Source organism: Neophocaena asiaeorientalis, unplaced genomic scaffold, assembly GCF_003031525.2.
Source record: "Neophocaena asiaeorientalis asiaeorientalis breed wild unplaced genomic scaffold, Neophocaena_asiaeorientalis_V1.1 scaffold399, whole genome shotgun sequence".
Classification (NCBI taxonomy): Eukaryota; Metazoa; Chordata; class Mammalia; order Artiodactyla; family Phocoenidae; genus Neophocaena; species Neophocaena asiaeorientalis.
The window spans coordinates 3,779,859-3,792,554 of record NW_020173964.1 but is presented as its reverse complement, the minus strand read 5'-3'; the positions used below and the strand labels follow the sequence as shown (position 1 = coordinate 3,792,554).

At 38.6% G+C, this 12,696-nt stretch overlaps 1 protein-coding gene across 2 annotated transcripts in view; it reads left to right on the top strand.

Moving 5' to 3' along the window:
* Positions 1-12,696, top strand: part of RGS7BP (regulator of G protein signaling 7 binding protein) — a 114,728-nt gene that overhangs the window by 72,814 nt on the left and 29,218 nt on the right. The window contains exon 3 of one of the 2 annotated variants that reach the window (XM_024753087.1): positions 1,137-1,267. In XM_024753087.1, coding sequence (XP_024608855.1) covers positions 1,137-1,267 — 131 coding nt within the window. The remainder of the gene's footprint in view (positions 1-1,136; positions 1,268-12,696) is intronic. The other variant, XM_024753088.1, reaches the window with a different exon arrangement.

Here is a 12,696-nt window from a genome sequence, read left to right as displayed (position 1 = left end):
CTCATCTACTAAATAAGTATTCAAAATGTAAACTTATTATCATTGTAAAGTGCTATGTAAATACAAATTCTTTATAGTGTGATTCCAGAACTTAAATAAAAATGAAGGCACCATCTTTTTTCTGATAATAGTGCCTGACATTTTGCCACTGACCACTTTACAAAAGAATTAGATCCAAATGCTGCATTGTTTAGTCAGATTTCATTGCATTTTAAATGAATGGAGATAAAAATAAAGATAACACATTAGGACATTTGACAGAGTTCCCTTTTAGACTTCTTTCATTTCTAATCTATCTCTAAATTGTATCCCTTTTGTTTAGTTTGCTTTATTCAATACATGCTATTTTACCTGCATATAAAATAGTGTTCTATCAACAACTAATTCCTCTCCTCTTAAAAAGTGATCACTCCATGTTTTATCATATTCACATTTGTTTGCTTTATCACAGTTAATAGAGAAAGGCTCAAGTACTTTATAATAAATTTTAGAGCATAAATTCAGTATTTATTTAGGCTTAGATTGTTAAGCAAAATTATTAGAATTTTATTACTTTTCTTTTTTCATAAATTTTTCATTTTTTCACTAAAAACACTTAGCCTTTGAAAAATTAACCATAGCAAACAATAAAAGATGTCCTTTAGACTGAGACAAAAGACTGATAAAAATAATTTGTATCTTGGCTCTCTAACCATATTATGCTAGGGCCTTAATATTAAAGAGCTATCTTCTAACTGGTAACTGAATAGCTCTTCATTAGTTTCTCTAAAAATAAGAGTTTTTAATCTCTTCTTGCAAGCTAGGATAGTCTTATGGTTTAAATGTATTTTGGGAGTTTGTTCCAACAGTTAAATTGAAAATGTCTGATATTTTCAATTACTTAAAACATTTATGATTTTAAGCTCCTAGCAGAAATCTGCTGCTGAAGGGGAAAAATATTAAGAGCTGTTATTCAGAAAGACACTTATGTAAGAACTGTGACCTTGGTTATTGGTTTGAAAGCAAGAAGTCCTATATTTTAGACCCAAGGCTTTAGAAATCTTTAGTGGGCATTTTCCCCTCTCAGAGCTGAGACAAATGGCTGATGAGTGAAATCTTGAGAATGTTCACAGCTTTTCCCTTTCATTCTGTTGCAGCCCAGAAGGTGGTGAGATCCATCCAGAAATCTGTCGGCTCTACATTCAGCTGCAATGCTGCTTAGAAATGTACACAACAGAGATGCTAAAATCCATATGTCTGCTGGGGTCTCTTCAATTTCATCGAAAAGGTATCTTCATTTAATATATTGCCATAAACACTGAGAAATGTTAAACAAAACCTCATCTTTTGCAAAGGCCTATGTGTACCATTTGTCTATCTACACACAATTGGAATGGATATAAATGTTCAGGAAATGTTTGATATAAATGAATAAAAGAAGTCTATATCAGTACTATCAAAGTACATAAGAACATTGACCATCTTGAATAGAAATTGTGGTAGAAACAATTCTCAAATTTATTATTTTACCGCTTGTGAACATGACTTTGGCTAGAATCAGCTCGGGCAACCAAATTATATAATGATCTTACTAGGGTAGAAAATGCTATCCAAGATTGCTGCTACTTCCCTAAATGTATTTGGTTGCAAGACGACAAATGATAAGTTGTGTCCCAAAGATTTAAAAATAGGAGGAGCTCAACAAACAAAATCTCATTCCCTGGTTTAAGCTATAAAGAGACTATATTGGCTTAAATGAACGAAACCTCTAGAGGCAGCAGTGGCTTCAGCATGGCTTGATCAGACTTCTGACTCCCATTCTGAGTGATGTTCTGCCTTCTGGTGGGGGGAGTTGACTTTACCCTCAAGCTGCCCTTCCCACACATTTGCAAACTGATTCCAACAGTTTCAGTCATCACATATGCATACAGAGAGAATTTCTCCCATTATAGACTAACAAATGTCCTGAGCTTCGTTCCAACTGGACCAGGTCAGACCACATGTCTACATGTCTACACTTGAACCAATCACGGTAGCCAAGGGGATGGAATTAAACTGATTGGTTTAGGCAATCAAGGCCCATTCCTGGAGATAGGAGATGAGTCAACCCCACCCAACCAGTGGCTACGGCATAAAGGGACAGGGTGGAATGGAATGGATGCTGGGGAGGAAGCCAAAAGTTTCTGTCACTGGAGGATTCAATCTATATTTTCTTTGCTAATTCATTGAACAATAATTTTTGGGAGCCTCCTGAATGCAAACATTTTGTGCTTGAGATCAAGAAATAGAGGGATGCACAGAAGGTATCCTTTGTCTATGATTTAAATTCAGAGATAGAAAAGGTCAGTAAACTGTAATAATTAGGGAAAATCTTTTTGAAAGCGTGGGACTTGAGCTAGGTTGTGAGGATAGGGTTCAGACAGTGAAGGAAAAAGAAAGACCTTTCAGGTGAAGAAGCAGCTAAAGAAGAGATATGAAATCAAATGAGCATGCAATTTGAGAGGAACTAGGTGACATGATAAAGTACCTGTAAAAATCAAATCTTGCATACACATGTATGCACAAGTCAGAACTAAAAGTAAGATTATGCTACGCTGCTCCAAAGAGAGATTATTTTCTCGATACATGAATATTATCTTTTTCTTTTTCCTTCTAAAGGCTGAATTTTCATGGGTTTCCACCTTTACTTCATGTTTGGAGAGATTATCCCCTTGACACTCAGGAGTCCTGATCAGAAAATTGAATACTCAGACACACTGATGACCCAAACAGTTGTCACTGGCCCAATGTCTTTGTTTGTCCTCTCTGTTCTCATACACTGCCACCATCACCCCCCCACACACACATGCATTCACATATGAACACACACACAGAGTAGTATTTGCATTCTTTCTAATCGTGGTTGACAAGACTGGGTTTGGGTCATTTTTTCCCCCAGGTCTGCATTGGCTGTGCTTGCAGTATTTCATGCCCGTGTTGCCCCTGAAATCTCCCCTGATGATTGTCCGTAACACCATGTGACCCCCACTCCCTGTCTCACTCTAACTCCTTGGTTTTTCACCTGGTCTCCCTGCCATCCACTCCTACTTTCCGTCTTTTCACGAATGACTTTTGAAAGGAAGACCCTTCTCTGCTAGCTCTCTGCTTAAAAGTAACAGGGATTCCCTCATCCAGGTTCTTCCTTATCGTATATGGTCTTGACCACACAAATAAAAAACACATCATCTCTTAACTGATCAGCTCATGTGGCCTGCACTGCCTCCTATCTTCACTGTCCGTCTCTGATCCCTGTCCTTCCGTGCCTCTTCCTTTAAAGATAATAAACCTCTGCTCCCTGCTCTAGCACCTAACACTCTAAGTATGACTCTAAAACGAATATACCTGATGGAATCTTTGATTTCTCCCCATTGTAATTAAGTCTCCAGATGGATTTCTATTTGATTCTTCTAAAATCATTACTACTTAAAGTACAAATCCTTAGAAAATGCGCTTCAAAATTATCCAGGGTGCTGGATAAACATGGAGACTCATGAATCCTGTCCAGGACCCACTGAATCAGAATCTGGGGGCACTCCAGGTGACTCTGAAACACAGTAAAGATGGATAACTGTTTTGCTACCTTTGAAACAAAAGGAAATCACCCCATCATATGTATAAAAATGGAAACTTTCAAGCCCTTACCTGGCTATTCTTACTCACCTAAGTACATACTTTCAACTTTGTTGTATGCTTTATTCTTTATCACCACTAGACAGAAATCTGTCTACCAAGAATTAAGATGCCAGATAATATACTCTTTATCCAAACAGTGGTATCTCTAGTGTGGCCTTGGGCTGGAAGGGGTCCTGTCTAGATGAGCTCACTCAGTCCCTTCAAGAAATCAAATAGAGTTGGCCCTCACAGATTCAACCAATCGCAGATCACGTACTATGCTTACAATCTATGGCTGTTTGAATCCACAGATATGGAACCACGGATACAGAGGGCCAACTATGGGACTTGAGCCATGGATTTTGGTGTCCATGGCAAGTCCTAGAACCAACCCCCCATTCTCCCCCACACACATACAGATACTGAGGGATGAGTTTAGTCCTCAGAGTCTTAGGGGAATGGTGATTCCCATTCTAGTCTATAACACTCGAAATCTCTTTCTGCTTAGAATCTCTTTCTGGTATGTTTCTTTTAATGCTATGGTAAAAATTCGTATTTTGATAACTTTTAGGTTAGCTAATTTTTTCTCCATCCTAATGTCTTATTACAGCTTGGCCAATTCTTCTTTACTCTTTGTCTTCTATCAAGGAAAAACAGGAATTGTAATTGAGTCATTATTTGGGCTCTATATGAGAGTCTCTGGTCAATTTCTTGTTGTGATTAGATTCTGAAGCCAAATTGTTTTCCAATTCTCTGTGCTTTTACTTTTTTAATTTATTTATTTTTATTTATTTTTGGCTGCGTTGGGTCTTCACTGCTGCATGTGGGCTTTCTCTAGATGCAGCGAGCGGGCACTACTCTTCATTATGGTGCACAGGCTTCTCATTGCAGTGGCTTCTCTTGTTGTGGAGCACGGGCTGTAGGCGCATGGGCTTCAGTAGTTGTGGCTCACGGGCTCAATAGTTGTGGCACGCAGCCTCTAGAGCGCGCAGGCTCAGTAGTTGTGGTGCATGGGCTTACTTGCTCCGTGGCATGTGGGATCTTCCCAAACCAGGGCTTCAACCTGTGTCCCCTGCATTGGCAGGCAGATTCTTAACCACTGCACCACCCGGGAAGCCCCTTAATTTATTTTTATTTCTAATTACCTCCCTGACTGCCACCATAAGTCCAGAAAGTACTGAATATCATATTTAGTTTTACTATTGTATTGAGTAGTCATGTGCTTACTCTTTGAAGAAAAAGGTCACACAAGGTTACCGCAGGGGCAAGGAGTATGGTTTGTTTCTGGGAAAAATAAGCCTCAAATCATTTTAAATCTCATTTTCTGCAGAAAGCTTGAATTTAATCATGAAGATTGTCCTTCTCTCCCAATTAAGCAAATTGTAAATATCCTTTGTCCTTAACAACATCTTCAGTGGACCTTCATGATTTTTGCATGCACCATGTTTCTGAATTTTTGCTGTCTCATAAGTCTGATTGGTACAATCTACTTGGAAATCTTTTATACTTTATAAGATCATGCTATTGCCAAAAAAATGAAGACAAACAGTACTAAGATGATTGTCTTATTTCATGGCCAAGAAAGTTAAAGTAAATTATGGTAATATAAGATAAAAACCCACATTTAATAAAGGCTATTGGATTATACCATGCAGAGTGTGGTTCTGAAAAACTGTGGAGAAGATGACAGATGGGAATAATTTCTGGCATTGTGTAATCTCATATTTTAACACTTAAAGTTTTAGCTTGGGCCATTACTTGACAAAGTCTAATTTCTATGTTTATAGTGAAAAATAGTTTCTCTCACTTCTTCACAGTTAATTAGGTAGGAAGTCTTTCCCCACGACTGAATCCATGTATCATATTGACCATTATTGCCTGTTTCCTGACACCAGATAAAATGCGACCACGGGTTTCATTCACTCTATTGGCAGAAAGTGAAGCCAGATTTCTAAGAGAATTGATGATCCTGCCGTTTGGACCACAGCTTTCCTCTCTCCCATTCTCCCCGCAGTCAGTCAGTTTTGACAACCTTCCCATTCTGAAAGCAGCAGAGAAGAGAGAGCACTCCAGTGCAGCCCCCCTTCACATGTGAACTTGCTCCTTCATCTTTATTTTCATCTCTCCTTGCTCTCTCAAGGGTCTTCTCTGACTCTGCTCCACTCTTCTGCCATCACTTACAGCCAGACTGTCCCCAGGTCCTTTGAGGTATACCATTATCCCTTCCTCCCCCTAAGATAAGATGGGTTCTTCCCCTGCAGTGTGCCACCAGGATATATAAAGAGAGAAAAAATGTGGAGGAAATGTAGTCACAAAAGGGGAAAGAAGAGAGAAATGTCAAAATCTAGTGGGAGTTGAGAGCTCAAGATGCTCTCATAAGAAATTAATGAACCTCCATCCCTCCAGCAAAATACAGGATAAACTTAAGACAAAGAATAGAATATGAGCAGTAAAGACTCCAGGGTATTCAGCCTCCTATTAAGAAATGTAAAGAAAATGACCCACCAATAAAAGAAACAAGCAATGCAGAGACAGAAATAGAATAAAACCACAAGTAAAGCCTTATTTTCCAATGTAATGAGGCAATCGATACTAAAATAGAACATTAGGTTTGAAGAAATGAAGCAGAATAAATCTTAAAATAGATTATGATTCAAATTATGAGTGGAAACATGCATTTGTTCTTTGAACAAATATTTGTTGAGCACCTGTGTAAGGTACTGGGAGACTGAAACGATCAGGGCTGAAGAGATCCCTGTTCTTATGGAGTATATAGTCTCGTGAAGAGAAATATTCATGAGAATTTCTAAAATTTGGGGGGAAAATTTTCTAAAACTCCCAAACACTAAAATTACAATGTCAATAATTAGAATAGGTAATGTAATAGAAAGTGACCATGACTGGGTGGCTACTTTAGAAGGGATGGTCAAAGCTCTCCGAGGAGGTAGAACTTAATCTGAGATTTAATGACAAGAAGGACACAACTTCATAAATATTTGTATCTAATGCAAAGGACCCAAGACCAGAACAACTTGCACTATCTGAAGAACCCAAATATAACCAACTTCTGGAATGTAAGGGCAATCTAACACCATCTATTACTCTGTCTCCGTGTCCTCATATATCAATACCAAACAGTGAACAGGACACAATATTCATCACCTTTTGTCAAAGTAGATGTCAGCTGAGGACTAGGATAACAGCAATGATAATAGCTTCCACTTATTGTATACTTTCTACTTGCCAGGGGCTTTATACATGTCATCTTATTTCATCCTCAAGTATCGTTTTTCCCATTTTACTGATGGAGAAGCTGAGGCTCAAAGAGGTAACTTGTTGTCCAAGGTCACAGAGCACATTAATCCTGTTGCAAAGTTCATGATTGTTCCACTACACCAGACCATTTCCCACTAAGCTACATTGGAGAAAGGCAAGAGAACATATCAAATCGGGAAATGAAAGATACTAGCACCATGGGCTGAATTTTATCCACACATCTGACAATGATTGGTGCGCAAATTCCAAAATACCATGTTTAATGGCTAAAATTTATTGTATATTTAATTTCTTACCAAAATAAGTTCAGAGAGTTACTTTTAAGATGAGAGGGAGGTAGATAGCTAGGGGGAAGCAGCCGCAAGGCACAAGGATATTAGCTTGGGGCTTTGTGACAGCCTGGAGGGGTGGGATGGGGAGAGTGGGAGGGAGGGAGATGCAAGAGGGAAGACATATGGGAACATATGTATATGTATAGCTGATTCACTTTGTTATAAAGCAGAAACTAACACACCATTGTAAAGCAATTATACCCCAATAAAGATGTTTAAAAAAAAAAAAAAAAAGATGAGAGGGAAAGTTAACTCCGTAGATCATTTAATGATTTATAAGATATTTGCTGTGATCCAAAGGGAGCATGATTTAGCCATGATACCCATTAAAGGAAAGTTGAAATTAATTAACTATACAGTCAATACCGTCTGCACATTGTTCTGCTCTACCTTAGGGGCTGGAAATGGAGAAGTGAAAGCCTCACAGGGACCTCCCTCAAATGTGTTTCCATTGTCTGCTCTTCTCCTGTGCCCTGTGATTCTGCTTCCTCACTCAGCTAATGGAACCACCAAGATGACTACTACTCTGGGGTCAATGATAGGACTACAGTGTCACAAGGAGCACAGAGAAGGACACAGGGCGGGGGAGGGAAATAGCTCTGGATCGGAAAATGTTTATTTCCCAGTGTATGGGCAAGAATGGATTTCTGTTTATGGTATAAGTATTATTTTCCACTATGTGTTTATGGCACTATGAATATCTTCTTACCACAGTGTAGAAAAGCCTTTGAAACTATTTTTTAATATAGGCAAACAACTAACTGAACTAATATAACTTATTTCTATTTAAATTACATGCTTTTTGGAAATGCAAGAGTAAAAGTGGATTACTTAACAAACAGCTTACATTTCCCCAGTCCTTTTCACACTGGATGGAGTTATAAATCTCCTACCCGTTATGAAAATGCATGAGAGTGAGAGTAACCATGTGGATAAGCTTCCACGCAGCTCATGTAAACTGTGTTCATTTAGTTGTTCACAGTCAGTATGGAAACTGTCCCGAGAGCCTTCCCTGTGTATAGTATCATAGCAGATAATGTGTCAAGAGCACAAAGGACATAGGAAATTTGCCCCTGCCATCAAGGAAATGATAGTGCAGTGACAGAATATTAGCTCAGAGAAGATTAGTTTGTTTTGTTTTGATTCCTAGGGAAATTTACACAAATGGATAAAATTGACTCTGCTGGCCATCGGAATCCAAACTCAGGGCCTCCAAGGAGACACTATGGCAATGCTTCCTACTGTCACTATAGGCTGAAGACAGGCAGGCAAGAAAGGAGTGGAGAGGAGAAGGGGAAATGGAGAGAGGAAGATATGAATAGAAAAGAAAGAGGATGGGAGAAATGAGATCAAGAGGAAGAAAGAGGTCTCCAGAGTGGAGTGTGATAAAGGGGCCTCCACTCTAAATAAAGGACCCCAGCTCAGTCTTCTGGGACTCTTGAGGCTGCCCCATAATCACATGTGTTTTTGTTCCTCCTAAACAACTGACCATTTCTCACAAATATAAGAATAACTAGCCTTCCAAACTGGTATGTGCTTCATGTGTGGTTTCCCTTAACTTTTCCTCAAACATGCTTATTATATTATCCATAAACAGGCTAAAAATACATGGAAATCCCAAAGGAGCTGAAGGCCAAAAGCTTTGCGAGGCCCTGAGGAAAGTGGCCAACTTTTTGACATCCTGGTTCTCAACAGTGGTGAAGCCAGCTTAGTGACATTTTAAGGTGCTCTAAAGGCTCCCCTTCTCCTCTCCCCCTCCATCCCCTCCCCGAGAAAATACTTGTTCACTGAGACCTGAAATTGATGTTTCAGGGGACAGAGTTTTTCATTTCATAATAAAAAATGATTTTAAATGCATAGTCACTCTTGGGCAAAGTAAAACTTTGACTTGAAGTTACCATCTAGAAGCAGCTTGACCCTTTCCTGAGAGCAGAGCAGACAGCCCACCTGATGTTAGAAACAGGTGCTCCTTCTAAGGATAACTGGTCAAACGGGGGAAGCTGGGGATGCAGAACTCAGATAGGCCAACATTCAGGTTTGTGAGGCGCTCCCCTGCCAACTTTTTAATGTGGCTCAGAAGAACATCTATGGAACAGCCCTGCTAGCCTCTCCAGCCTCATCTCCCACCAGCAACCCCATCTCAACTGCCTTGGCATCTTGAACTACTTCGAGGAACTTGAACTTAGAAGTTCTTTCCAGTTGCTCCCTCTGCCTGAAACATATTGTCCACCCTGCCCCACTCCACAACGATCCCTTTCACCTGGTCTACCCTATGCTTTCTTTGGTTTGTAACTTAGATGGGACTTTCCTGCAGAAAGCTTTTCCTGGCTCTCCAAGGCAGGGCCTATGCCCATGCAATATGTCCCCCAGGCACATGTTACATTGAGGGGTAGACACCTGATTTCTTGTCTGTTGTCCTCTCCAGAGTTGATCACCTTGAGTGTGTTCACCATTGTATCTCCGGCATTTAGTACAGTGCCTGGAGCAGATAAAGTTTCAATTAATAATTATTGAATAAGCAAAGGAATTTGCTTTCATTCTGCATCTGTTGTTAAATGAGAGGGAGTATAATTGGAGAAAAAGAAGCTTGTCCAGAGATGTTGGACTGAACTCATACGTATATTTCCCCTCCTACTAAAAACCCATCGAAATAACAGCAAAAGATATAATGAAAAGAATAAATCCATATTCGTTCTTATATTTGTCAGGGTAGGGTAACAGCTGCATGAAACATCATCAAATCTCAATGGATTAGAACAATGAGAGTTCATTATTCACCATTGTCATAGTCCAATGCCAGAGCTAGGGTGGGGTGGGCCCTTTTATTCTTTCCATTCCCCAAATCCATCCAATTGTCAGGGGAGACAAGAACGCATGGATGTTCCCATGGGAGGATTTTTAGAAGCCAATCTGGAAGAGGCATACATCACTCTTACTCAGAATCCATTTGCCATAACTCTGTCAAATGGGCCCTACTAATTGTAAGAGGAAAAAAAAATAGAGGTCAGCAGACACAAAACAGTCTCCCATGGCCCTGAAAAACAAGGAAGTATGATTTCAACAAACCAGAAATTGAGGAATTTCTCAAAGCTAGAAAGCAACAGGGATTGGATTGATAGATATAAATGAAGAAATGAAGCCACAACCAATAAGAAACTCAAGAAACAAAAGAAATTCATGCAGGAGAAAAATACGACAAAAATAAAATCAATTCCAGACATACTTCAAAGTAGGAGTCAACAAATACAAATCACAGGAAGGATTTCTGGAGCTGTTGTCAGGGAAATAAATGTTTGAATTTGCATTCAGGAAAAGCTGGGCTGCCCCACACTGAGTAACCAAGACCATCATTGCTTACCCCAGGAGGACACCTGCTGTGAGTGTCAGGACCAGGCAGCAAAGCAGAACAGAGGGTGAAGTAACTCGAATCCTCCATAAGGACTGCTGCAGAGGAAGAAGAAAGTGAACACATGACTCCAGTGTTTTTTCCCAGGCTAAATTGTTCCACATATCTCTTTGGAGTAGGAGTTGTAAACAGGAAACTCAAAGCAAACACGGGACCCAAAAAATAGGCTGTGTGCCCAGGTAAACTTATCAATGGAGATGAGAAGCACCCTGAAGACAAGCTTTAGACACACATTGTCCAGCCACACATCCTGCCCCTTTTCCAATCACCAGAAGGAGGATACTTATCAGAATGATGGGCAAAGAGAGATCCTCAAAGACAATGCTAAACAGACATCCAGGGATGAGCAGTGTTTTAAGAAAAATCAACACCCTGAAAGGGAGGTACCAAATGGCAACACGCAAACAACTAATACTTGATGAACAAATTTTAAAGTAGAAACAGATGAAGAATTTAAAATATAAACGTAATCAACAGATTTATTTTAGGTCTGTCATACCTCAAAAGCAGTAACTGTAACAGAAAGGAAGCAACGGGATTTGTTGGAAATGAAAGTGTTATCCATCAAATAAAATTTTAATAGTTGGGTTAATTAGTGTTGGGAGACAATTCTCCTTCAGGCTCTTGCATTTCAGGGAACAGAGTTTTTTTTGCAAAGTGAGGCACTGACTGCCCTTTGTTTTACACTATCTTTTCAAGGATGTTTATTTAGTAAATGTTCTTGAAAAATAGAGACAGTGCCTCCCCTCCAGAGCAAGGCATGCTTACGATTCAGCATAATGAAAATATTTCCCTCTGGCGCAAAGGGCAGACATGCTTATAGAAGACTTCAGATCCTTAATCTCAGGGTTCCTGAGATTAAGGTTCCTGCATGTGTGTGGAGGTATAATGATCTGGCTCTTCTTGTGTCTCCCTGTGGGGATTAAAACTCAAGAAATTTACACAAATGCTGATACTCTACTACAATTTTGTGAGTACTAAACTTTCTTTGTTTCTAACCCAGAGTCTCGTGTCTCTTTCCAGGATCCATGAGATTGTGACATGTTAATTCACAGGTAGAGGGAAATCTCAGACCCTTCACAGTTCTTAACAATTATTATAATGGAAATACTGAGAGCCTAAAATAGGGACCTGAAAGGTCAAGTCTAGGTAGTCTCCCAGAGCTCAGTCCCCCACAGTGAATATAGAATATAGGGCTAATTAAGATCCAGAGACTCTAACATGAAATAGGATTCTGAAAGAATAGGGAAAACAGAGAGAAATAGATAATTAAGAAAAATAGAAAAACTTTTTGCAAACCTAAAGAAATATTTATATTGAAAAGGCTATAACATCTTAATAAATCACTCCATAGATTACTTAATATTTACAAAGGGAAAAAGAGTCCTCTACCATGGTAAAAGCTGGAAGAAATCACCTTAACCAAGTAATCAATACTTAACTAACATCATTAATAATGGGACAAACACATACGCTTTCTAATGCAATGCACTAAAAAGGACACAATATCACTTCAATAATATTCTTGCCAAAATGTTTACTCTGAACCTAGACTTGTGGAAACAATCAGACAAATCCAAATTTAAAGACATTCTTTAAAACAACTGGCCCAGACTCTTTATTCAAAAATATCAATGTCATGAAAAATGAAAAAAGACAAGGATGCTATTCTAGATTAAAAGAGAATAAAGAAACATGACAATTAGATGTGGTACATAATCCTTATTTGGATCCTTCAATGTAAAAAAAAAAAAGCTATAAAGGACATTATTGGAACAAATGGGGAAATTTGAATACATATATATATTAAATAATAGCATTGTATCAAATTGAATTGAAACATTTAAATCAAAATTAAATAAAGTTTTTCATGTGCTAATTGTTTTAAGGTTATGTAGGAAAACATTTTTGTTCTTTAAGAGTTATATGTTGAAGTATTTGGGATAAAGTAACATTAATGTCTGCAACTCTTAAATGATTCAACAAAAAATTATATATATATATTATACATTTATACATATACACGTTATACACATAATCCATATATATGAA